Source organism: Gouania willdenowi, chromosome 11 (assembly GCF_900634775.1).
Source record: "Gouania willdenowi chromosome 11, fGouWil2.1, whole genome shotgun sequence".
Lineage (NCBI taxonomy): Eukaryota > Metazoa > Chordata > Actinopteri > Blenniiformes > Gobiesocidae > Gouania > Gouania willdenowi.
Window position 1 is genome coordinate 12,059,838 of NC_041054.1, and position 27,897 is coordinate 12,087,734.

General features: G+C 38.3%; 1 protein-coding gene across 1 annotated transcript; it reads left to right on the forward strand.

Annotated features, from left to right (window-relative positions):
* The first annotated feature begins 792 nt into the window (after window positions 1–792).
* spire1a (spire-type actin nucleation factor 1a) lies at window positions 793–27,893 on the forward strand. Its single transcript, XM_028461471.1, is given in 26 exon segments — window positions 793–1,203; window positions 7,492–7,523; window positions 13,742–14,002; window positions 15,791–15,916; window positions 18,345–18,419; window positions 18,526–18,690; window positions 18,823–18,909; window positions 20,428–20,497; window positions 20,500–20,554; window positions 21,022–21,070; window positions 21,767–21,810; window positions 21,929–22,049; window positions 22,051–22,116; window positions 22,513–22,588; window positions 22,710–22,789; window positions 22,791–22,814; window positions 22,816–22,854; window positions 23,456–23,477; window positions 23,820–23,851; window positions 25,086–25,151; window positions 25,154–25,225; window positions 25,318–25,347; window positions 25,349–25,389; window positions 25,578–25,604; window positions 25,730–25,888; window positions 26,264–27,893. Coding segments are annotated over 26 exon segments (2,403 nt in total). The 5' UTR covers window positions 793–884; the 3' UTR covers window positions 26,529–27,893.
* The last annotated feature ends 4 nt before the right edge of the window (window positions 27,894–27,897 follow it).

Genomic DNA, 27,897 nt, shown 5'->3' on the forward strand with positions numbered 1-27,897 from the left:
TTTCTTGGTGAAACGTTGTCATTGATACAACGGAAGTTGTATGGTTATGGAGGTAGATTTGTGTATTTAGTATTCAATAAAAAAAAAACATTTTCAATAAAAAAACAAAACAAATAAATAACTTCAATCAAAAATAAATATTTTCAATCAAAGGAAAAAAGTGTTCAAATACAAAAAAAAAACAACAACAACATTTGAAACCCAAATAATTGCATTTGTTTAATTATTTGATTCGAAAATGTTTTTTTTTTTTTTTTATTTATTGAAAAGTTTTTTTTTTTTATTGACGTCATCTCTTTTTATTTGGGCTATATTACGGGTAGTACATTTATATTGGAGGCCGTTTAGGAGAAAACTGTGAAAATGAAAGTATACACATTATACATTTAAAAAAAACACAACGAAAATCATACATTTGTGTCTTTATTATTCAATAAAAAATAAAATAAAAAAAACATTTCAATAATAAAAAAAACTTTTCAATCAAAGAAAAAAGTGTTCAAATGCAAATATTTGGTTCTCAAATGATAGGTTTTTTTGGTGCATTTTAACATTTTTTTTCTTTGAAAATATTTATTTTTGATTGACGTAAACTTTTTTTTATTAAAAATGTTTGTTTTTTTTTATGATTTAAATATATATTTTTTTATTAAAAAGTTTTTTTTTAATGAAATAATAAAGACAAATCGAGGTTTCCCGCCACTGGCGATTCAAATTGCTGGCAGGTGTGACGATTGAGGGCGGGCGCTAGGACCGGACGGACCTCACTGACAGGTTGCCAGTGAGCAGAGAATGAAAGTCTTGAAGAAGACGTACGTTCTCAGCCCGGTTCCCTAATCTACCGTCACCTTCAGCTTTTGGCTCCACGTTGCCATGGTCTGAGAATGGCCAAGCGACCAGGGACCGAGGCAGGGATGCTGACTTCACCGACCCATCTACAGCATTTTACCGCAGACGTGAACATGGACTGCGGCGACGGAGCCGAAGAGGTTTCCCTGGAAGAGCTCCTGAGCATGTACGGGCAGCCGATAAACGAAGAGCAGGCGTGGGCAGTGTGCTACCAGTGCTGCCGGACCTTAGCGCAGAAACACCGCAGGAGAGGCTCCAGGTCCTCCGGGAACTACCCGAGGAGGATTGAAGGACTTGGGGATGTGAAGATCGGGAGGGACGGGACTGTCAGGCTTCAGTTTGAAGACAACTCAGGTAAACGCACATCGTTTTGGTCCTCTGATGTGTGTGTGTTTTAACCGTGATTCACCAGTATCAAACAGCCCGTAGACACCGTGAAAGGAGCGTTTTAATGGGACGTTAGTCACAGGCAGGCGGACGGAGCATCATCACAAAGAGGCCATGTTGTTAGGGCTGCTGCCTCGAGACATGTGGCGAATCGGTTCGATAATGCATTATATATCATCACATTGCTGCTGGGGTTACACACACTATGGGAACGGTTTTACCTGCTTCTGCGTTTGTTCTTAAAAAAAAAAAAAAAAAAAAAAAATCACTGATATTTACATCATCATCGTTGTTGCTCGCAGGCTGTGATGGATATGCTTTTCAGAGCTACAGTCAACAATGGACTGTGTGATCCGATTTACAATGATTTCCTTTAAAGACATCTTTGTTTACCATTAACAATAGTCAATTCTTCATGTAAGGAGATAAAACCAGAGTATCATTTAAAGCTGAATTTCATCTACGGGAACTAAGACGGTTGAGGAAAAAAAAAAACAACTATCAAATATTAAAGGCTGTGGCTATTGATACGTTTCCGTATCAATAGCCATCCCGTCTATGCATACGCAGCGCCCCTCATTGTCCAGTTTCGGTGACGTTATAGGTGCACCACGTGACTTAAGGTTCCGTCAGTTTTATTTTAGCTCATATTTTGTTTCATCTGCCCGCGCTAACCCTTTTATTTTCACCATAGCCCAAGAAATACTTCAAAATGTTTATTTTATTGTATATGTATTTTAAAAAGGTGAAATTTACGGTGTTAAAATGAAAAACTATATATGACAAAAGTGGGATTTGAAGAATCTTTGAGTCAGGCACCTTAGACCACTCTGCCATGCTGACACGGTGGATAAACACAGGCACGTTACGCTTATGTAGAAAAGGTCCGGAAAACTTACCCATAGACTTGGGGGCTATGGATACGTTTCCGTATCAATAGACACTTCCTACAAATACTCATAACTTTAACCAAGTTGGTTTTACAATCATTTTAAAATGCTATAGTACAAACATTTCTCAAGCTCTTTTAAATGCTAAGAATGGTTGCCATGGAAACAAGAGCTCTCCAAGAGCATAAACCTCCTCTTTTTCCAGATATTGATACTTATCTGGTTCCGTGATCTTGATTACGGTACCATCCATGATGCACTTTAAAGGACTGGGAGAAATTTCACCATTAATCACCCTTAATAACAATACAATTGATCCAAATGTACGGGCAATATGTTTTTGAAAAATTACAATGAAAAGCGTAATCCTAATCCAAACTGTATGGCACTTGCTGGTGTAATTGAGGAACCAACCCGACATAACTGAGTTAAATTTCAAAAAGATTTGAAAACAAAGTTGAAATTTCGCTAATATTAAGAGATAAACATTTTTTTTTTTTTTATTGAAACTGATCCACAATCGGTATATTGATCTGGATCATGTCGAAAATGTAATAGAATCTTCCGTGTCGTAAGGTCTATCTTTAAATTTTGTCAAAATGCATTAAGCGCGTTTGACATAATCCAGCTAGCAGACAAAGAAATAGATGTAGTTTACAATATTATGATTCACAACATAATAAACTAACATTTCTTAAGAGAAACATGAATATATTGTCAGTAGTTAGGATCTCAGTTAGACCATTATGAAATATCGTGTGTCTAACGTCACTCATACATTTTGCAGTCGGCAGTGCACGTCTGTCACAATTAAGAGTCCATAACAGTCATTTGCAGCCCAAGTTGACCTCGCAGCAGAGCTCGGACTTCTGACAGTGTAAACAAGAAAAGACCTAACGCACAACATTGTAGGACTGCTCGATTATAGAAAAAATAACCATCATTATTTTAGTCATAATTGAAATCACGATTTGTAAACCAAAATGTTCTATATTTTTAGTACAAAACAACATAAAATATATTCTTTAGTTTAAACATAAATAAAGCTTTCAGAGGGGCGGAGGAGCTTGCATGGGCGTGCATTAAACAACTAAAAGTTAGTATTAATAAAAGTTTTTTTTTCTCGTGTGTGCCATATTGTATTTTTTGTAGATGTCCTAAATCGTGGAAGTTTGTTTTATTTAACAAATAAAACAAACATAGTATAATTTTTTATTTGTATAATTTTATTTATGTGTGTGTGTGTATAAAATGAAAATTAAATAGTTTTTTTCTCGATCATGTTCTTTTTGTAATCATTGTGTGCAATTGGGGCTGGGCAAAAAATTGATTCAATTAATTTATCAAATTTGTAGATGAAAACAATTCTTATTTTTGCAAATTCGAGGTAAAAAAAAAATTATTAAAATGTACATTTATTTTGAATAATTTTTTTTCCCACCACAGTTTTTTCAGAGTCATCCCCCTCTTTGTTTACATGTGTTTACCCTTTGAGTATGTTATGTGTGCCACCGGCATGTTTAATGTTTTATCCACACTATGCTGAGATGCTAAGTGAAGAGTTTATTTTTTTTAATTGTAATATTATCTGATTTCTTAATCAGAAAATTGAAGCTACTGTGAAGTTGCTGTTGCACTTTTGCTTAAACCTGGGTTAAAGCTTGAAATTGTTGAATGACAGAGCCTCATTTACTTTTTATTTAGGGATTGTTCTATGCATTTTAACTCTTAAGGACAATCACGGCAACAAAATTGCACTTTTGACAATATATCTGATGTCTGCAGTCATATTTAAGTGCATTGAAGAAAAAAAAAATAATTGAGAATCGAAACTCGAATTTTTCTTTAAAAAATCAGATTTTTTTTTTTTTTTTTTTTTTTTTTTTTTTAAAGGCAAAATCGCCCAGACCTATGGGTATTAATCGAAATCATTCTTGAATTTTGATTAATTGCACAGCCTTACAACATCGGACAGCTCCTGTCTAAAATGCTTACACTGTTCCCATTACTGGTTACCTACTCTTGATGTTTTTACCTTGTTTGGATCTCTATACGATAATCCCCTATTGTAATAGAACTTGTTTAGAATTAAACTCCAACTCTTTGTGGTCCTCTGGCTGCATCTGAGGGATTCTGCAGAAGGAGGAGATGATCAGCCTGTCATTGGAGTCGATTGACGTGTTGTATTGTACGCTGTCTCCTGGGAGCCCATTAGCGACCTCTCATCTCCTCCCCTTGTTGATTTACTCCCTGACGACCTCTGCCTTTAACCTCTACATTTACTTCATGTCCAACTCCTGTAATGAATGCATGTGGCACTTAGAGCATAAACAGCTTCTATCATCGCTGCTGCAGACAAAAATAGATCAATAATGATCATTTTAGTCTTTAGAAGTCTAGGTGTGCACGAGTTTTCCGGGGAGAGCCCCTCAGCTTTCCGTATGGATCATAGCTGAGGTATTTTAGGACATCCTGGCACTGCCCTGATACTACTTTTACCTGCAGATGAAATGGCCTGTGATGCCTTTTAAGATCCCAGTGTTTGTTCCACTGCAGTTGATGTAAGATGTTTTCCACCGTGCTAGAAGATTGATACTGATGTAACCCACATACCAGTGTAAGCCTACACATGAGTCAGTGACCAGGTGGTAGGGCTTGGTTCAGCGCCCAGATGACCAACACGAAGCTTTACATTCTTAATATCTACCAATATGTGCCAGTGAGTCACAGCCAACAGGAAAGTCATTTATTTTTTATTTTGAATCTGCAGTCTTAGGATTTCACAAATGGCTCTTCAAGAAGAGAAAATCTCTTAATTTTAAATGTTGAGATAAAAAATTAACTGTTTTCCACTGTTATTATACAGAAAATCTATAACTGCCTGTTATTAAAGGAGGTATTTTGCTGTTGCGTATATTTCTGCACTTGAGTGGCTCACACTCAGTAACCTTAAACACTGCTCTAAGTATTCCCGCTGTGGTTTTGTGCTCTGGGAGAATTGAGCGCCCTGGCTAAGTCACTTCTTCCTGGCAGGGGACAAACAGAGGACCCAGTGTTTTTCAGATGATGGCTGGGAAATGAATGTTTTTCTCTGTGCTGTAATATACAGCAACCTTTAAATCAAACTGCTCACTTAAGGCTAGTATTATCTCAAGATCACTCTTTGGCTTTTTCCCTCATTCAAGGGTTTACTCTAGGTCTGACTGATAGCACATAAGGTCAAAGTGTCTGATTTATATATGCACAGACTTATTTTTGTACTCTGGACCTGCGTCTCTCAGGCTGCACTTGTTCGTTCTTCAAGTCTGTTTCTCTAATGCTGAGCTCGTGTCGTTAAATTAGAAACAATTGATGCTCATAGACCAAAACACCAACTACGACTCCTAGTCGGTGGTGGAAAATCCTGTGACCCAGCTAAATGATGGTTCTGGTGGTTGGAGTCTACGTTTACGAGTGAACTTCAGCCCCCTTGTGTCACCACGGTGACCTAAATCACCACATAGTCAGGTCAAATATTATGTCACGACACCTCACACGACTCTGACACGCAAGATGGCGCCGAGTGCGTCTGAAGTAATTCCTCATTTATTTAACTGATTGCTAATCTAAAATGATTTTTTAAAGAAATAACAATTTATATAAAATCTCTAGCATTATACATGATATTTTGCTATTTAAATTCACAATGGGTAGTGGGTACCCTTTGAACTAGGGTCCCTGCGCATGCTTAAGTCTTAAAAGGCATACAATTCATGAATAAAAAAAATAAGGCCTTAATTGTCATTAAAATGTTTTAAATCAATGTTTCAAAAGTCTTACATTTGAACACAAGTATGATTTTATGATTCTTTTGCTAAAAAATTATAATTTACCACAACACTGCGCATGGTTGAGGTTGCAGTGGGACTTGCGCTTTGTGCTTGTAGCAGCTTTCAACAACATGGGGAAATGTAAATATAACTAAAATTGCCTGTCCATTGAACAAAGATTTTGCTGAATGGTTTTTATTTTTTGTATTTTTGTTGTGCATTTATAGATTTCTGGCTATTTTTGTAGTCATCTTATGTTTTTGGCGTGATGTCTTCACTAGACACTGGAAAAGATGTACCCTAATCGTATGTAAATGACGTGGCATTTTCATTTTTACTGTGAAGTTGGACTTGTTTAATTTCAAATGGCAATAAAAAGTCTTAAGAATTGACTTTGACTAAAGCTGTAGGAATCCTGTAAACATTTTCCATTTCCTCATTGAACATTTTCCCACTAACTATAGAAGGAAAACATTAAGTGTGTGAGACAAAGCAATTCATCTGACGTGACCTGTGGCGCCGGCACGCCCAACGATGACATTTGAAGACAAGCGAGAGTAATTGTTAATTGCAGCAGCAGGTTAAGGTTCAAGTTACTTGACACTAAGCGTTAATTTAAATAGGTTTATGGGAACGTCCTCTGTTGCGGGCGCTGCTAATGATGTTTTTACTGTTAATGGATCGGCATGTACCCGCCCTAAAGACAAAGTTTTCGATGTTACATGTATGATCAGCCAGGACTCAGGTTTTGAATTTTGAGAGCAGTTTTTACATTGCTAGACGTGTCTCGTCATTGAGTAAATAATATAATCTCGTCACTGTAACTGGCTCCCAGTGACAGGTTGTGACACCTCACATTAGGGGTGGGAACCTCTGGGTACCTCATGGTACGATGACGATACTACGATTATCGATATATTGGTCAGAAATCAATCTACGATAATCTCTGACATAACAAGAAAAGAAAAAAAAGATTTAGTGAAAAAAAAAATACAATTTTTATTTTATATCTCTGAAAGACAATAAATTGAAAAAGTGTCCAATGGACAGTGACACTATTTTAATGCAACATTTCTGTAAATAAGTGTCAACATACCAATGTAAATGAATAAGTATCTCGAATAGTGCTTTCTGTAAACAAAAAAAAAAAAACTTTCTTTACAATTACACCAGTATAGTGCAATATTCCAGTCAACAATATATTGGTTCCTTCAAACAGTGACAAAATTTCTGTGACGACCTACCTGCACATTTTAGTGAAAAAGCAGAAAAGGTTTTGAAAATCATAAAATAAATCTTAAACCCCCCCCCCCTCGCAATATATCGCCGTATCGAGAGACTGTCACACTCCAGATCTCCCTGCATTCCTCTTATTGATTTTAAGTCTGGATGCTTTCATTGTAATTACTGTTGTAATAATGTATTTGTTTTTAATGATCTCAACAGAGATAACTTAAAAAAAGTGTATTTCTTGTAACTAACCACCTGCTTGACTTTATACCCAACTGTTCCTATGCACGAGTCTAAATCACTCTTGTTGATCTTTTTCTTCACAGATGAATACCAGACGGCCACAACATCATTAGAGGTGAGTTCACAATCCGTCTGTTTTAGGAAATGCTGGTCGAACTTGCTTGTGTGGTGTCCCACACCCTTTAGTAGAGATCCACATTTTAAATGTTGTTTTCGTAATGTCGCGTGCAAAAACATATGTGAATCTGTTTTCCGACCTTGCCCGTCACTGTTTTGCAGGTGCAACACAAACCCACTATTGATGTTATTTTTAACTACAGTGTGAACATTTCCTTTGCAGCTGGTCCATACAAATGAGAAACACTGAACATGAGCTGGTAGTTAATGTTGCAGAACAAGTTAATTTTCTAATCTTTTGGAAATAGATTTTTTATTTTTTATTTTTTTTAGTGGTAAATTGGGATAAATGTACTTCACATGCTCACTAACAACATTGATTTATTTTTTTTGTGTGTCAGAGAAGATCCATTTTTGTGGGAGTTAAGTCTCTGATCTTTGTGTTATTCGGTGGGAATGAATTGTGTGTGCGTTTGGTCATGTGGTCTATACTTCACTTCAGTGGAGCACTTCACAAACTGTTATTGCATGGCTTAATTTGATCTCCTTTCATGCCTACATCAAAATCCTTTGTTACGATCACAGAGGGGAAAAAAAAAAAAAAAAAGATATGATGGGTGTCTGTTTGGTCAGCCGGTGTACTGTAGTGTATAATGATGGGAGGAGCTCCTCATCATGTGTACACAGACTGACTCCTTTACCAACACGCAGCAGTCGGGTCGTGCTTTATGTTGGTCTTACAGTTCATGTGATCCCAGGCATGCACAGTATGTGAGTTTGTTTGTACTTCAGAAAGAGAAATTCCTCAAACCCGGCTGACTGTCAACATAAGTGAAATCTCAAGGCTGATCTGGTGCTCGTCTCTTAATCATTCCAGTTAAAGAGACATTTGAGTTTCCCCCCAATTTCTTGCACAGTATCAAGCATGCATGTTAAGCTGTCATGTTGGCAATGAAATAAATCTTTCCCCACACATACATTCTCTATTTTCTTCCAGAATAGTCTTTTTGTTAGTTTAGTTATCTTACAAGGAATTTAAAACTTAAGGTTAGCCACAGGTGCAATGGAAGTTGATGGTCTGTAGATGTTTTAAGAGTTGAAGTAGGAAGGTGGCAGAGTTATTGCACAATGTGATTTATTTTTAGGATAACCAACTGTTTTATCGGAATTTTATTTTAAGGTAATGTCATTTTTTTTTTTTTTTTAAAGCTATAGGGAGCCATTGCAAAAGAGTTAAAGAGCCACATGAGGCTCCAGAGCCGCAGGTTGCAAACCCCTGGTTTAGTTCATCGTTAAGTGGTCTTAAAGCTGCTTGGGATTATCCCTAACATTATTTCATTCTAAAGTTGCCAAAGTGACATTTCCGGTGTTATCACGGATTGAAAGTTGTGCCATTAAAAATGGGCAGATGTTGAAAATGTGGCTTTCTACAGAAACAATACGGCTGAAATTTAATGTCTTGCGGAGTGACGTCATATCGTAGGGAGCATAAATGAATCAAAACAAAATAGTCTAGAGAGACCAATCATTGTCTTTCATGTCTGAAGAAACGCAAGGAAGTAAAAAGAGCTTCGGAACTGTCGTTGAGTTCTGCTTTGGGGTTCCCAATCCCATGATGCAATGCTCAAAACTTTTCCCAAGTTAGGTCACATGACCATTTGTCAACAAACCAACTGTTTGTGATGGAGTCAGAAACCATCTTGCGAGCTACAATTTCAACCTTCGACATTTGTCAGTAAATTCTCCCATTTTTCAGAAGAAATACTTTCAGTCTGTGAGGCCTACATTAAGTAAACTGTCTTCATCTTTTTTAAAAAAAAAACTGAAAATGGTTATCATCACCAGCAGCAGCTTTAAGTTGGAATCGACATGTTAAGCCCAGTTATCTGAAGATTAGTTGTCCTTTTTCATTCAATGTAGGTTTGTTTCTGTTGCATAGCTTTCTAAAAGTCACTTATAAGCTGTGCACCATTGCTCGGAAATAAAATCCTTTTCATCCAATGCAGTAATTAGTTTTTTTTTTTTTTTTTTTTCTGCTGAAAGTAATTATCATTTATTTGTCTTTAGGGATTTAATACGAAATGCCTCACGTCAAATTGAACCAAATGTATTAAGAAGTTCAAGAACAATTTACCTCATTTTTTTCCAAAGAAAGCCACTTTATATTTAACGCCTTAATAACATTAACTGAAGCTACACAAACCTAAATTGGTATATTCAGACACATCTTTAATATTGCCCAGTCCTTAGTTTTGCCTGTGTGTGTGTTGACGTGGTCCCTTGTGGAACTGAGCCTAATTTAACCAGTATGTCGGTCAGTTATTGCTGTGCTAATGTGAGTATTTAGATCTAATTAGCGGTCGACATGTTTAGAAACGACACCACTCTCTAACTCAGACTTGATTTCATATTTACATCAAGTTGTGGTGTGCCGGTCATTGTTGTTCCTGTCATCTGTTTTCAACAAGCCAGTATTTCTTACAGGAATAACTGTTGGATGCACTGCTTATCTTGTGTTTTAGCCTCGAGGACAAGTATATAACCTTATTAGGTGTCCGCGAAAAGATTATAGTGCGACTGGAACTAGTATCCTCTTTCAGTTGCACTGCACTAGCTGAGCTTCTTTGGTTTCTGTAGCTCAGTGCAAAACAAGCACAAACAAGTCCCTGGCTTGCATTTTATTTATGAATAACAATAAATGTAGTTTCAGTTTATTTCAATTAATGCTACTCTCATCAAGAGTGTTGGAGGTTGGTTGGAAGAATTTGGTAGATTGAAGCATTTTTATTGCCAAGTATTGTATGAAAAACTAGAACTTATTTAGTTTTGCGTTTGTTTTGTATAATTTGTTTTGGGCAGTTCTGTGCTCTTCTTCTTAATATCCCAGTAAAGGCTCTCTACTTTATCTGAGGGCTGATCTATGGTTTGCTCTGCTAATGGACTGATATTGTAGACTGCTGTTGCCATTGTGTGTGATGTTGACTGTGTTAAAGTAACCAATGCAACTACAGCAATTCCATGCTTTTCTATTCTATCTGATGTGTCCGTATAAACACATGCATCACAAACCCTTTCATTGCTTACATAACATGTTGTTGCAAGTCCTAAACTTGAGTTTTTTTTTTGCCTCTGTAATTTAAAATTTAATATTTTTTGTTCCGTTATCCTGATAAGCCACTGACATGTCAAGTCGAAGGTCTGTTCTCCTTTTTCTGGTCAACCTCCCAAACCGATGCAAACTCAACATGTTCTGACTAGGAGGTATGAGGTGAGAGTGTCTCTGTGTGATGCTGCAGGACGCTTAAGCATCCGCTCCTGCAGTGCAGGACCTCTAGATTTAGCTCGGCTTATGTAACAGTCTGTGTTATGATGACTTTTCTGTATAACGGCAGTGGATGCTAAAGGCTGCTAATCTGACTGCTTTGTGAGCTTGTGTTGTCTTTTGGATGCTGTGGGTCACAAGAGCAAAGGCAGTGATGCATTAATGACCGTTTCCTGCAAGGCAAAAGCTTTACTTTGTAGACATTGAGAGATGATTTTAATTACATTTGTCTTTTTTTAGTCTTATTCACTTAATTTATTGAGTATCCTTTGTTTTTGCGGATTAAAGCCAAAAAACAAATACTGGATTGTCATTGTTTTTTCACAAACTACTTCATCCTCTGCTCATTAAAGGGGGCGTTTAAAAGAAACTACACTTTCAAGGCCTGAAAGCCTCTTGGAGACAAACCTCTGCAATTATCTCAAACCCTATTTTTATTTTTTTTTTTACCTGAACCGATGGGACCAAGTAGGAAATTACTCACCTTTTCTTATTTTAAGTTTTGGTAAATGAAATGAATCAAGCAGGTAAAAACCTTGTTACTTAATGGTCTGAAGGTTGGATTTATTTATTTTTTGCTTGAATGCGTAAGAAGATTCCTGACCTACAGATACACACGTGTACACTGTGACCATATTATTAAACACACCCATATTTGTTCATGCATTCAACTTGTTCAATTTTCCACATTTTTAAAGCTTAACCAGTTTTTAAAAAGTTTATTTTTATCGGCCAAAGTTGTTCAGTTTGTGAACTTTGTTGAAAAAGTATATTTATTGAGTGACTCAATCATTGCAACATCTTCTCCAAGAGACATTTCAGTGTTCTACACGAGCTGCGGCTCCACACCCGTAAGCATGTTTTAAATATACTGCTGAGCTTAGTGTGGAAGTGACATCTCAGCACTGAGGCTGAATTGATTCTCTGCGAGGCTGTTTTTTATGTTGACACCCAGGTGACTCATCCTGCCACACTCCCTAAGAATCAATTAAAAGTGTTGCCAATGGCCTTGGTATCTGCCACCCGCTGCATCCCTACTCCATACATTCTAATGGTGAACGCTTTCAATCAATTGCACCAAATCCTTCATCTTTTAAGCAGCAGTAATATCTTCATCACGTTCATAAACCTGTGGATCAGATACAGAAAAACGAAACTAATGACGATCAAGCTTTCATTGTTGAGCGTTTAATTTTATCTGCATTATGACGACATGTTACTGACACTTTCCCAATTCTCATTTGAAAAATTTTAATGCAAATTCAGTTCAAATGTAAAATAATTGCCTATTCTGGGATCTGATTTAAATTGCTGCATTATTGTACCCATGAATAAGACGTCTCCCAACAGATCAGCCTCTCCAGCATTAATAGTCTTTCCTCCCATTACGGCGCTTATTGCCCTACACATGGATTATATTGTTACATAATGAGACGCTAAGGAATAGAATATTTGTTTTAGGCCTGGAACAGGATTATCAGCCACACAGTGGTGGCTGATGAATAATAGCAGTAGAGTAGCTGATTTTGTCCTGAAAACACAGAATCCATAGCTCTGTGTTGGGACATTCCACTGGACTTTTGGCGTTTTCATTTTACTGCTTATTTAGAATCTTTAATAAAAAGCAGTGTTTTTTGTTTTTAACTCAAGAAAATTGAACTTTGTCATTGACTTAAACCTAATGACTCACTTTTCCTATTTCTTGCAATAACATCAGTGTTAAATCTTTTTTTTTTAAAGTTTAATTATGATGCTTTATCAGATGACTTGTGTTATTGTAGGGATGGATCCCATTTAAAGTGAGTTGGTGGTTTGGAGTGTGAGACTGTGATGTCTCTGGTTGATGCTGCTGCTGGATGTCTGAGATATTCTACATCACACTTGAGGTGCAAATGGGAAACGCTCCCCACAGAAGTTATATTTAGAAAGAGAAACGACACAATATTTAACTAACAATTAAAATGGAAAGCACGTGTACTGTGTTAACGGTGCATCACGTTTCTTTGTCTCGATGGACGAATAACTGGAAACAAGATGAACGATTAAAATGTAACCTTTTAATCAGAGGTTTGTTCACTTTATTGCCTGCATGGGATTGTGCTCTGAATGCATCGTTTGTTCATTTATACCTAGTAAATGGATGCACCATAGAGATGGATATCCACCGTGGAAACCACCTTTTTACAACAATAGGCTTTTCAAAGCACCTGAGCTCATGTTCATGGTGCTTTGTGAAAACACTTGTTTTCACATTGTGCAGAATGCAGATTTCTAAAGGGTGTCGTAGACCCACTAACATGTTTAGTTTTGAACTTCATCTGCTTCTAAATACTGGTAGATCTGCTGTGGTGAAGATACTTGGTCCTACCCTTGATTAAGACCATGAAATACATTCTTTAAGCTTTAAAAAGATGGCTTAGAATAATAACAGACCAGTGAATAATTAAATCATATATTCTAAATGTGTTTTTGTGTGACAGTGTAACTGCATGCTGTGGCTCTTTTTTGCATGTCGAAGTCTTGTTTATACAACAGAACAGTGTGTTTTAGATTGGGCACAAGTGTGATGGAACTGGGTCAGGTGTGCTGCTGTTTATGGTGTATAGCAGGGGCAGAGAACACCTCAAAATAAGTGTCATCTCTCTGCTGGAAAGAACATTTAGTGGCTTGTCTGAAAGTAAAAACACAACTGTTTTTACTCCATTGCTGAATTGGGAAAAGGTTGCACATTGTTTTAAGGCAATACACGTACAAAACTCTTCATTTGATTTTTAATATTTTGAATAGCGAGCAAGAGCAATGCCACACTGCAGTTTTATGCATACATATGGAGTAGTTATAACTCCAAATCTGTTCTATACTGTGCATTTATTAATCAACAACATTCCCTCAAGGTCATCGACTCACTTGGTGTCATGATCTACAAAGCTCTGGATTACGGCCTCAAAGTGAGCGAGGAGCGGGAGCTCAGCCCACCGCTGGAGCGCCTGATTGATATGATGACCAACCCAGAGGAAAAGGAGAGCGACTCCTGCCCAGACGAGGGCTACGAGGCCACGGAGGAAGAGGACGAGTGCGAGGAGGAAGAGGAGATCGTGTCCACCTCCTCCAGCGGCACAGTCAGCAGTGTCCAGGGCTATCAAGACATCATCAAGGTGAGCTGGAAGGTGTTTGTAATGATATGGAGAGGTGGAGGTAAATTTTAACATTCATTTACACGTGCATCCTTCAATTTCAAATTTACCGTATAATATCTAATTCAGGGGATGATTAATTAGTTGTAATTTTAAAAATCTGTTGCTGTCGTAATTAAATTGTTTGAGTTCAGATAATTGACTTTGTAATTGATAATTTAACGCAAAACTGGGGAGCCGTGTTACAGTTCTACACATGTAGTGAACGATTTAAATATGTTTCATAGAATCAAGCTTTCCCACATTTTACCATTTCAATACATATATTTTTTTATTAAAACCTATATTTTCATTGATTAGGAAGCTTAGTAAGGTAATCAATAGATAGGGAAGAAATTAGATGTTGTTAGTGTATTTTACAGCTGATTTAGGATCCATCATCATAAAATGCTAACACAAGAGGAAGGTTAGCTTTTATTAGGTTTTTTTTTATTTCAAGCTCAGTAATTGAACTTTAGTAATTGGGAATGTAATTATAATTGACTTTCTGAGGATGAAAAATAATTGTAATTGGAAAAAAATGCTGGTAATCGTAATTGAATTGTAACTGAAAAATATAATTGACCCCAACTCTACCAAACACTTTGACCTAATGAGAGGACTGATAAAGTCATTACAGCAGTGTAAACACACATTATATAGTATATGGGAAACAAATACTTTACTAAACCTTTAACAATTTTGTTCTTAAGGCTACATTGTGTCACGTAGTGGGAACAAGCACACGCCCTTTTAATGGCAGTTCTTTACCTGCTGGCGATCTTGGGCTCTGCCTAAGTGTAGGTGTGTCGAGTTGGTGAATATTTGGCTGATTCTAAGATGAAGGAATACTTATTATATAATACTAATTTATTTTTTTAACTTAAACTTTGGGTTTATTAACACCTTTGAAATGCAGATGTCCTTCTACGTGGACACCACAGATGTTGGGCTATCTGAAGCATGTTGATATACCAAACTTTCAGGTGTCGTCCCCATCTGTGAATTCCCCATCGGTGGAACATGAGCTTTTGCCGAGTCATGCGTTCCTTCCGCAAGCCAAGCCCAGAAGCTGAATATGAAAAATGCCATCAGTCCGGTTGTCTTTCTTTGTGATTTTACAGCTCATCCATTACTGCTGCAGCCAACTCGTACTATTTAAAGACCTGAACAGTATTGAGGGTTTAAAATGATACAATACCCATTTGGGGTTGTTCAAATAATCCGACTCTGACAGAACAGTCTAGTTCAAAAACACCCTCATGGATACAATCAAACTCCACACAGAACGGGGATAAAGCACCTTGCGCCCACTAAACCGTATTAGGCAGCGATGCTACCCAGTCCTCTTATTGGAAACTGTTTGTTTATTGTTATCAGTCTGCACATTCCCATCTGCATGACTTGTTACTTCCTTGTTCGTCAACTATTTTTCGTCAACTATTTTTGTGTGTTAATAATTTAAATACTTTTTACATTGTCCTGTTAGAACATGTTTTCACTTGGATGGAAAATAAAAAGCAAATGGTTTTTGATACTTAAAAAGTGACTTCTTCAACATAAGTTTATTTATGCATAAATGGCCATTTTTCCAACCTACAAGAATACAGACGGCCGTTTTCATTCATTAATAAACTGATGAAGACCTCACTCTGCTTAGCATCACATGTTCTATTCAGAGAACGTGCACATAAATCAGCCATTTTAAATCATGGGTTTAATATTTCAAAAGCATTTGTTTACCGTACCCCTCCTTTTCCCCCTCTACAGCTCTGCTCGTCCCACCTACCCAGCCCAGCAGAAGCCCGCAACCACTACCAGGCTGTGTGCCGTGCACTTTACGCTGAAAGCAGAGAGCTAAGCACTTTCCTGGAAAAGATCAAGAGCGCTAAAGAAGTGAGGAATTTGGCTGTTTTGAATAATCCCTCCTCCCACTGAAGTTCTATACTTGCTTATCATCTTTGTGGTTGTTGGGGGATGGGGTGCATCCTGTCCAGGTTTACTTAGGGCACACGGTGGGTACACCTTGAACAGATTAATGTGAATAATGTATGCAATCTTCATCTGTCTCATGAGGGGCAAGAATGGCCTTGCTGAGCATTGAGAATGGGGGGAAAAAAAAAATATTAGTATTACTGTTCTAAAAAATGTACATTTCATGTACAATAACAATAATTACTTTATTTATTTTTTTACCTTATTCAGTAAAAATTTCTTTTGTCAACCATTTTGTTGTGATATGAGGGGTTCCTGATCTTTTTTTAATTAAAAAAAAGGACGCAACAGATCTTTTGAGAGCCGCTGAGTTAGACCAAGGGTCCTCAAGTCTGGTCCCCAGGAGCTCCTATCCCATGTTTCAGATGTCTCCCTGCTCCCACACACCTGAATATAAAGATTGTATCATCATGCAGCTGTACACAAAGCCTGATAACAAGCTATTGCAACCAGGTGTGTGGGACCAGGATAGCATATAAAACATGCGGGAGCCTCTGGCTGTGTTTGAAATCATATACTATTGTACTACACACTCAGTGAGTACAGACTGTCTACTATATACTATTAGTATGATTAGAATGGTGACCGTTCACATTAAAGTATACTTCCAAGTTTCCCAAGATGCATTTTGACCCTAATAACAAAAAGCGGAAGCACACTGAGGCTAAATATCTGCATCTTTGTAAAGTTCTGAAAACATTTTAAGCAAGAAAAAGACCAAGTAGAATATCAACCTGTGGTCATTTGATCCATTAAACTCATGGAAACACATTTTATGCCGACTTTTGCTACTGACAAAATTCCGGTTTACTTCAAAACAAGAGCCCTATTTACAAAAGCGTTGAAAAAGGAATGCAGGACGAGAGGAGATGCTTTTGTTTTGAAAAGCGGATGTTTGACTTTTAGCTTGAAGCCGGTGTAATATCCAATAAACAAATATAAAACGCGTGTCTGTTCACTTTGAAAACAAAATCAAACAAAAGGATTTTTTTTTTTTTTTCGTTCTGCTCACAATGCATCATGGGGCAGTTGACTATGACTAGTGCATACTTAAAAAAATGTCCCGATATAGTATACATCCAGGTATTTCTCATGTACTCAATCTTTCCATACTAGTTAATCTGAATGCACTACATACGGTACTTATTTTGACGTCAGACTCAGTATGTTGGTATGAAATTTTGAACACAGCCTGTCCCCGACTTAGAATATGTAAGGTAAACAAAGTTCTTCTAAATAAAATCTTAAAATGCGTACTATGTAAATAAACAATGCATGTATTGAGATTCAGCCAATCCCAGTAAGCAGGCTCAATGTTTACCTTTTTTTTTTATGCCCCAAGCTGAGGCAGGAGGGAAAACGTTCGACTCCCTTTACTCAACAAAGAAAAGATACCAAATGAACACCCTACGACTTGCGCCAACTGTTTGAATGTGGACTTAAGGAAAAACGTGGCGATGTAGGTGTACAGTATGTACACGCTTCTGTGGTCTGTCGCTCCAGTCTTAAATACTGTAAACAGCCTTATGTAATACTTGTGGCAGAACCAAGTTTAGCCCTTTTACAGCAATTTAAGGAGCTTACAGAGTTGGACCAACAAGCCACAGGGGACTCGATGTTGCACAGAATGTCTCCATATGATTTTTGATAAGCAGCCATGCATTCTGTCACACATCACTCGTGCTTGCAAAAAAGGTTTCATAGAGTTCAGTCAAGAAGTTTCTTTTTTAGCTTTCCTCACAGTTGCAAGTGTTCTCTTCTTCAGCAGCTGAGTGTCAAGTTATATTACATATTGTAATGGTTGAAAAACAGAAGGTTTCCCATGTAAGGACAGCCACAGTGAGACATTAAATATAACAAACGGTTAGATCAGCAGAAAAAAGATGCTGAGGAAGATGAAATGCATTCAGCAATAAACATGAGGCTGGATTCATTCATTGTGAGAGAGAAAGCTGTTTGTCATTATCTCATTGATGTGCGTGCTCCATTCCCCTTTTGATGAACTGAATTTACTTACTTTCTGCTGGATTGAGTAAGATGTATTTTAAGACTGTTCTTGTTTACACACCTAGCAGGGTTGCACTCATTGCCACTGCATTTATATATTTTTTCACCTTTAAGTCATGAGTTAATTCATCATCTACATCTACAGTATTTACCATCATTAGAGAAGTATAGTGTGTTGTCCTCTGGCAAATGTCCACATATGGTGGTTGTAATATTGACTGTCATTTCAAGCCCTATTTATCAATCAATTAACCATCCAGCTCTGATGTTGCCAACTCAAATGTTCGCTAACGGTGCAAAGTAATTTCTGTTTCTGGCCCAGAACCTGCGGAAGATGGAAGATGAAGCTCCGCAGGAAACGGCTAAAGACCTCGATGAGCTACAAAATGCAGACTGGGTACGAGAACTCGATATACCAAGTTCTTTATATATATATATATATATATATTCCAGAACCTTTGCAGGCTAGAATTGAGTTATTTTTCATTGTTCTTTCTAACCAGGCACGGTTCTGGGTTCAAGTGATGCGTGATTTACGTGATGGCGTGAAGTTGAAGAAGGTCCAGGAGCGTCAGTACAACCCACTACCCATCGAATACCAGCTCACGCCCTACGAAATGCTGATGGACGACATCCGCTCCAAGCGCTACAAGCTACGAAAAGTGATGGTGAGTGTCATTTGGTTGGTTTCGTCTCACTTCATTTGAGTCCCAAAGACACCATAAGTCTAGAATATTAAAAGATTAGGTGGTTTAGGTTGTTAACTTATGTAACCCTTATATTGGATAATTGTGTTCCAGGTAAATGGCGACATCCCTCCAAGGTTAAAGAAGAGCGCACATGAGATTATCCTTGAATTCATCAGATCTCGACCTCCACTCAACCCTGTAAGCAGTATGACATGATTATGACTGCACATTACTTTACTGTAATTGCATGGGTACTTCCATTGTGGCACATCTTTTCCATCTTTTGAAGAAACTCTTCGTACATATTTTAGGCCCCCCCCCCCCCAACTAAGATTTGGCAATTGCACGTTTTCTTTTTCCTTCTAATATTAAAGAATTTACCACAGCTACCATCTTTCTTGGACTGGAAGCAGGAGGAGGAAATTAAAATAAGCCCTAACCCTAGAAATTTAGAACGGTTTTCGACTCATAACGGAGTATGTTCTGTTATATAATGACCTGGAAAAGATTAAAAATGTATAAGATACTAGAAAGACTCTGAGGTCATGTGATCAAAAATCTCTAGCCACAGTAGCTTTTTCAGCAAATGCAAGATGTTACAATGGTTGGTTGAGAGTTTGTTCAAGTTTATAGTTGAGATATCATCTTGGGCAACTTTTTGAGGGGGTTATTAAAAACAATGAATTGTGAGTGATGTTAAATATGTGAACATTTAAATGACCTAATCTAACAAACTGACTTAACGCAGCTCTTTGCTATTGTGTTGTCTGCAAATGTTTGTCTCTACAGACAAATAATTTAGTCATTTATAGGGTAGACTGTTTAAATCAGGTTCCATTTGTTTGTGTTTTTTTTTTTTTTTTTTTTTTTACAAAACCACGAGAAACCAATCACTTGGACTAATGCAACATCTTGAATCTAGATTAATATGTCTCAGATCACGCTCGGTATGGAACCAAACTTGTGTTCTCTGCAATCTTCACTCTTGCCTGGCTTTATGGCTCAATTTGTGCCACTAGAAACTGAATTTTGAATAGTTGGATATTGAATTTGGAAAGTAACAACTTGAAATTGACTGTTTTGAAACTGAATTAGTGACTGGAAATTGTATATTTGCCTGTTGACCCTCAACGGGCCGTAAAGGATTATTGTAGACATAAACAGGAGTTCCATGAATCGGTGATTGATTTCTCAACTTTGTGACCAGAAGTGTCCTCTCTGTAGGGTTAACCTAACCCTCTGTGGAACCAACAGTAGTTAGTCCACCGTGCCTTGTCTCCAAGCCATCTTCTCAGACAGAAGTACAAAATGTTATCTAAAATGGTTGTCAAGGCAATAGGTAGAAATATGTGTGGACTCATTTTCTTTGGTTTAGAGCGCTTCATCAACCATTAGCTTAAAATAATGTTTAGTTTTTCTCAATCCTGCCTTATGGCTCCTTTAATACCAACCATTCAGTTTCTAGTGGCACAAATCTCAGCCCATAAGCTTCAGTTATTAATTCACAACAAAGAAGTGAGACTCACTGTATTTTGGAGAGGGTTGTGGAGGTTTTATTATTATTTACTTGAGACCACTGTTAATATTATCACATGATCTTCATATCAAATCTGTAAAAATAGTTCTACTTTGGTCTTGCTTAAGGAAGGTATGAGGTAATCCTTTACTCAGGTTTCCATAGTAACAACCTCTTCACCCCTCTGCTTGTCTTTTCAGATGGCAGCCCGGAAACTAAAGCCCCACCCTCCACGTCCCCTTACCCTGCACGAGCGACTGCTGGATGACATCGAGCTTAGAGGAAGCTCAGGCCGGTGTCGCCCGACATGATCCGCAGGAACCGCCTTGGGTGAGACGCGAAAACTAAACATAGGAGGATGAACTAGAGTTTTAGTTTTATATTTATCACATCGATTTTTTTTTTTTTAAGTTGAGCCTGAGGAAAGTCTATTTTTTCCTCATACCACATCCATCTATGCTCTACTAAACCATTAGCCACAAGTTAATGCTTTTAACAACATTTGGAATGACTGCATTGATCAGTTTACTCTGTCATTAGTGTTTAAACAAGGATCAGTGGAACTTGCTGACGTAGCTAACCTGACATTCCTGAGTGACGTCAGACTGCTCAGTTCAAAGGAAACTTAATAGAAAATATTGTTTTGGTCTCGATTTCCTATGTAGCAGCTTAATGCCACACAGCAGCTGTTAGGGTCGCTATAGCTAATGTTTTTCTTTAATTAGGATGATTTAATCCTTTGTTTTAACTTTTCCTTTCTCTCCTATTGCTTCCTTTTGTTTCAAACTTCTGTCAGTCATGCGGCCTCTTAGCATGTCTTACAGTTTTGACTCATCAGGTAAAGTTTGTGTCACCAGAAGCTTTTTCATTCCCGAGGAGTTCCAGGGCTAGCTTCTGCTTCTTCCCTCAACTGAACACACACACCTTGTTTTTTGACGGCAATCTTTTGTTGTATGACGCTCTGCTGCTACATTTTGTTCTTGTTGTTTCCCCGCTGCCTTTCCTCACCTGATGAAAACATGAGTCAGCACAGTGCATTGTAAACAATCTTTAAGTATTTCATGACTTCAAGGCATTGTGACAAAGCAAACTTAAATAATAGGAGCAGATATTTTTGGGTGTTTGGAAATGATGTTTGGATTGCGTTGCCAATCACAGGCCTCCCTGGGTCTATGTGATGAGGTGGCAACCACTGGAACGCCAATGAGAGAATAGGATTTAGGATTATAGCTGGTTTTAGCAATCAAGTCTTTCCCCCTAATCCGGTCTCAGTTCAGAAATTCCACAGGATTCAAACCAACTTTGCGCTGTGCCTGCACTCATCGTCTTTCTCTGCTTCCCTGGGCACTTCCTTTTCCGTTTTGTCACCCTCTATGCTTTGCAGCCGTGCACAACATAATATGCCTGTGTACCAAACATAGTTACTTCAACAGATGTGTTTTGTGCGTGTCACTGTAGTGTCTAGTTGTTGGTAGTTGACATAACTGTTATTGGGCATGTATTCTGACTGAGGGTTGTCTTCCGTTTATGCAGGTGCAGGAAAAAGGCATTAGCACGCCTCAGGACTTGTTCCGCAAGCTCAGGTAAAGCATGCACAAGTGTTGAAACACTTTGTAATGATGTGAATGGAAACAGGAGAACTGCTAGAAGATGCCATTGTCCAAAACGCATCAACATTTCTAAGCATGTAATCAAACACAGTTATGCTTGTCTGTGACCCTCAGACACTCCTGATGGACAGAGGAAGTTGGCAGTGAGCACCCAGTCTCTGGCCAGTGGCTCAGCAGCAGCAGCAGCTAGTCAGGGCGGTGGGCAGCTGCTCAGCCCAAAAGAAGAGGCCTACTCAAAGCGCCCCCACACTTGCTGAGCTGGACAGCTCTGGATCAGAGGTACTTTATCAGTATTGATTGTTTTCACATTTGTTATATTTGCAATGAAATGAAAAGGCTGTGTTCAAAATAGCACACGAAATATACTATAAGTCCGACTGTCAAAATGAGATGTATTGCGTTTCACATTCATTTGCAAGCGGAACGTAAAAATCGTCCATGGACCAGCTTCAAGCTAAAAGTCAAACTTTCCCTTTTCATAACAAAAGCATCTCTTCCTGTCTAACATTAGTTTTTTTTTTTTTTTAACCCTTTTGTAAATAGAGCGAACTTTGGCAAAAAGCTGATAGTGAAGATCTTTAATATTTTGTTAAAACTAAAAATGCTCTATGATCTATTGAATAGCCATGTAATTATCAAATTTCATTAAACCATCTGATGTCTCATGGTTGACAGGAGGAGCACACGAAGAGCAGCTCCAGTATGTCCCCTTTGATGGAGGAAATGCCAGAGTCTGTTGTGGGAAAGAAAGGTATGATTCTGCTCTCCACATCGTGGGTCATCAACCACAACAGAATTACCTGTGCTGTTTCTCTCTGAAGGTGTGAGGCTTTTTTAACACCGCTTTTCCTTCTTTTATATTTGATGCCTAGCTGCATCCAAGTTCCTGCCCATCTCTGCCACGCCCCAACCAGAGAAGCATCACCCTGTTCAGAGACGACACTCCATGGAAAAAAGACGCTCCAACAAGTGTCCGAACCATTCTTGCCGCCATCCAAACAGACCTCCAAGTCTCTGGTACATTTCTGAAAGTGGTTTTTCACTCACTGACTTTCAAAGCTTAAACAAATGACCCCCCCCCTTTATTTATTTTTTTGGAACAGGCTTAAAAAAGAGATTTTAACCAAAAATTGAATAAATCCAGCTTTCTCCCAATTATCAGCTAGCTTTGGCTATAAAGGTTGTTGAAAACATCCTGTACTGAAATTAAGCCTATTAATGAAGGCTTACCAGTTTTAATTATGTATGAATTCAACCAAATTACTAACGTTCCACTGCCAGCAGCTCTGCTTATACGCATGTCTGACTGCTCAACTTGTTTGTGGTGAAAGTCACTGCTTTAACGAGTGACTCCTCTGCTGGTCGTGTGATGCTCGAGTGAGGATGATGGGCGTAATTGGAAACCACAGGACGGGCTGTTGTGAGGAGCAGACAGAGACGGAGTTAGTTTCAGTCTACAGTATTCTGACAACTCCACAGCCTATCAATTGTCAACTTTATTATTGACCTTTTAATCTTGTGTTAAGTCGTAAACTTGCATTGTTCAGTCTTGTTTGTTGACTGCTATAAATCCCATTTACTAATATACAGTTCATTTATTTTCTGTATAATGCTGCAGTTAAAGGCGACTCCAGTGGCAAGGTATCTGTGTTGTCTTTTTTTTTTTTTATCATCATTATTCTCCTGTAAATAATTCCAGTCTTTTTGTTTATTGAAGAGAACTATGAGTCTGACAAAACAGTGGAGTCAAAGGAAGCACCAGAGCGACATTTTAGTGTTGTTGAGTGCTTTCTAGATTGAAGAGATCATCTCACTAAACTCTCCCTGTGCAGATGGATGATGTTTTTAATCATTCAGCGTAGAAATTATGTAACAACCAGACTGTGGAGTCTTAACGCGCCATTAAACCATTGGAGCGTATTGTTGATGATTAACTGGTTAGAGCACAAGGTTGAATGTAATGTTCCCTCTGTGTGCGGGTCAGGTGGAGGCTGTCAGCGGAGCTCAAGGCCCGGTACGTCTCCGTCCTCTCCACATCATCCATAGCTCTGTGTGTGCAAACAAGTATATTTGATATACTTGGAAGTAAAGGAAAGGAAGCCTCCCACACTTCATTGTGTATTATCTGTTTGACAAAAAGATGATCCACTGTGAACCTCCACGTTAGAATGACTGTGGAATGATGAAGGCTTTTCCCTGGTAAATGTTCACTTCTGGGGAGTTTGACGTGCAAATCTACAGCAGTTTGCAACATGATGGTGGTCCACAAACAAACTGGAGATTTAAAAAACAAACAAACCTTCACAAAGACTTAGATTTATCTAATCAGAAAGTAAACCCCAACCATTTCTGTGAAAAATTCTGTTGGTGGAAAAATATTAAAGAATCAAAATTGTCTATGGGCACCTAGTTATATCGTTCACATGTCCGAACAACAGCACTCAGAAAGCGCAAACCTCCGCCATGGTACCATGATCATTCACACTTAAATTTCTAACGATAAGGTGTGTTGGGCACTACTTAAAATTCACAAATCTTGATTGGATTTAGATGAAACTTGGGTTGGGTAATTGAGGACACCAACCTGACATAACTGTCAAATTTCATCAAGATTGGTCAATTGAGAACCAAGTATATGCATTTTGTAAATTTTGCCAGTGATAAGAGATTTTTTTTAGTAATATTTTTTTTAAAACTGGTCCAGAAATCGGTACATTGATCTGAATCCACTCCAAAATCGAATGGACTCTTTCATGCATAAGGTTTATCTTTCATTAAAATGTCAAATCCATTGACGTAATCCTGCTAACAGACATAAATAAGTGGGAGGGGAAAATATGAGCTCATTGGTGGAAGTATATAAAGTGTCGCTCTCAATAAACATTTAATAATCTTTCTCTTGCTGTGAATTTTTGAGTTGAGGAACATTGTTATGAATATCTCTTGACCCTAATATTAGAAATGCACTTATTTCTTGATTCTAATTGATTTGCGTACAATTGTGGGACCATCAACATTCAGGTTTGGCCGTCTCCACTTCCCGCTTGTGTAGATTTCGGTGGACTCTGCCCTCAGTGTCATTCCATCGTCCATCTGTTGGGTGAATTAGTGCATTGATGTTCATTCACGCATTCTCACGTTCTCCTCTTTGCCAGAGAACCGTCCCTATACTGGCACGCCCTTGTTTAAGTAGGTTGGGTGTGTTTGCTTGCATGAGTTTTGTTCACGTGCGTTTTTCCTTCCCTCAGGAGGAGTTTTGTTACCCTGTGGAGTGTTTGACTCTGACTGTGGAGGAAGTGATGCACATTCCGGAAAGGTGCTCGTCAAGGCTGAGCTGGAAGAAGTTCAGCAGTACAAAGAGTCTACACGCTTTGAAGAAAGGAAAGAGGTAGGATACTATGAGAGCGTCTGTTCCCTCTCTATGTGCAGCTCTATTATATTATATAATATTATACGTTTCTCCTCCTGTCCTGCCCGTAGCTTTGTTTTTCATGTCGGACCAAAAGGTTCATCTTTGTTCACTTGGGCCTACACCTGCCAGTTCTGCAAAAGGTAAACACTCACACTATTACACAACTAAATATTGTATGGGAAAGTTTTCACAATCCAACTGCTGGGAAGTTTATTTTCTGGGTCAGACTAAAAGAATAAACAGCCCCATGTTATGGTTTGCGGTGGAAAATAATTAAAAGCTTGTTTAATGTATAGCAGTGTCTAACCATTCTTTTGCTTTTCTACAGACGGGTGTGTTCACAGTGTTCAACAAAGGTACGCAGCTGCTCCACCCTTTGAAGCAGCTTTTTAAACTTCACTTTTTAAGATTGACTGTCCCTTGATCACACACAAGGTTGCATATTTGACTGTTTTCGTCCTTTTTCTGTGATTTCCACAGATTGCGGCTGCCATCCAAGCCATACTCCACACTGCCCATCTACTCACTGGGCCCCAGCACTACGGCTAATGAAGAAGCAGGTGCAGCTTTAGGCACCAGCAAGAGACAGAAAAGAAACCGGTTTGGCTCGGCGCAGAGTCGACGGAGCCTCCGCGGAAGGTGATAGAGATATGATCTACACTCAGTTAGTTTTGCAGAAAATTGAGTCATGGCTGGAAGAAAACTAGAAAAGAACTATTTAGTAACAGAAAATGAGGGGAAAATGGCGAGGAACTTGCTTGGAAGTGCTCGATTTTAGAGGTGCTATTGGTGTTGTGTTCACTTCAACAGGGATATTTGAGAGCTGTACCATTACGAGTTTTTAAAGATGCAGCCTGACGACTTTAATTTCGTTGTACTCGCATTTTTTTTCATTTTAATGTGGCCCTAATACATAGTTGGATATGAGAGCATCTGAGCATTTTGGCTCTTGGTCTAATGTAGTTGCAGACCCCAACTTGCTTTTTCTAACCAAGCATTTCTGACTTTGTTCAGGTTGTCCAAGTATGGCGGCAGCAGCAAAGACGACCGGTCCACGGAGGAGCTAGAGTTCCCCAAGGAGATGACAGAAGACTGGGTGGCCATGGCGGTGTGTGTAGACTGCAAGAAGTTCATCACGGAGATCATCACCTCCAGCAAACGCAGCCTGTGCTTGGCCACCAGGCGAGTCCGACTCAAACGCAAAACTCAGTCCTTCTACATGCCGTCGTCCAACTCTGTCAACTTCAGATCAGCGGAGCGAACCATCAAGGAGGTGTAGAATGTAGGAGCGCCACATGCACTTTTGGTGACTCTGGTTTCAGACCTTGATCATCCACTGCTGAGATAGTAGTGAGGCTATTTCTGATGGACTGGTTTTATCTTCTATAATAAACATTTAAGAAGTGGCCATGAAGCCTGTCCGTCCCTCCTGATTTTAGTAAAGGTTATACCTTTTTCCCTCTCAGGAAAAGTGGCCCTTGCCCTTCAGCCCTGGCCAGGACTCAGCAGTCACTGCTGGATAAACCAAAGCCAGTCATGGGTCTGCATGCAAGTGGCATCGATGATTCAGGTCATGTTGGATAAAATGAGCTGCTGATGTCATGTTTCTTTCCAAACCAGGCAAATTAGTGTCACAGAAGTGTAACTAAATCTTTTTCAGAGAGCATAAAGCATCAACTATTGTCCAGTTTGTCCTTCTCGATCAATACGTCTCCCAGTTCCTGTTTACTTTTTGCACTCAGGAAAAACAACCGATTGTCTTCTGACAGAAATGCACTGTAGATCCTTGTGTCAGGTCTGTGTAAGTAGATTTGGACCAGCCCTCTGCTCCTCTCTTCTTCCAGCAAAGCTATGCCAAATGATTTCTTTCTCAGCTAGTTTAAATGCACATTTCCTATTCTCAAGTTGCTGTAAACACACGTGGTAGGGAAAGAAAATCTGACTATTTTTCTTGGTGGGCTTTGGGTGTTTTATTATTGGTATCTGTGCCTGGTGCCAAAATGTAAATCTGCTCTGAGAATGCCTTTTGTAGTGACAGATCTACTGTACATATGTGCGATGACTTTAAAGAGCTTTCAAGGATTAGTTATTTGCTTATTCCCAATTAGTCAACAGAAGCACCGACACCAGTTTGACTGTGTACATGCTGTAAATCTTATCTGTTCCTAATAATTTTAATATATGAACTAAATCAAAGTTTTACAATTGTTTTTTTTTCTTTAAAGTTTTCGGTTATAATTTAAATTTTCATATCTGTTGTACAGCTAATGAACTCCTCAGTGTTAAAATATCTCTAAATAGCACTTTTATCAGACCAATATGTTATTTATGTTGGGTTTTGTCTTAATGATTAATAAAAGTTTAGTTTTTCAGTGCCATTTGTCTACCAGGGTCTCATAAATTTTAAACGTGCGAATGTATGCAGGCTGCACGGGAGGGGGAAAAAAAGCAGTACTTGGTTGAATGTAGGCCTAACATTTAATGCTAATTAAATTTTCTTCTTTTAATGATAATTTTGTCACTTTAAAGTACTTTGTACTTACTGTATGTACAGTCTAGAACACAAATATTATTGTTGGGTGTATTTTGGTTACAGTTGCTACCAAACACAAAGCAGACAATTTAAAAAAAAAAAAAAAAAACAGCCA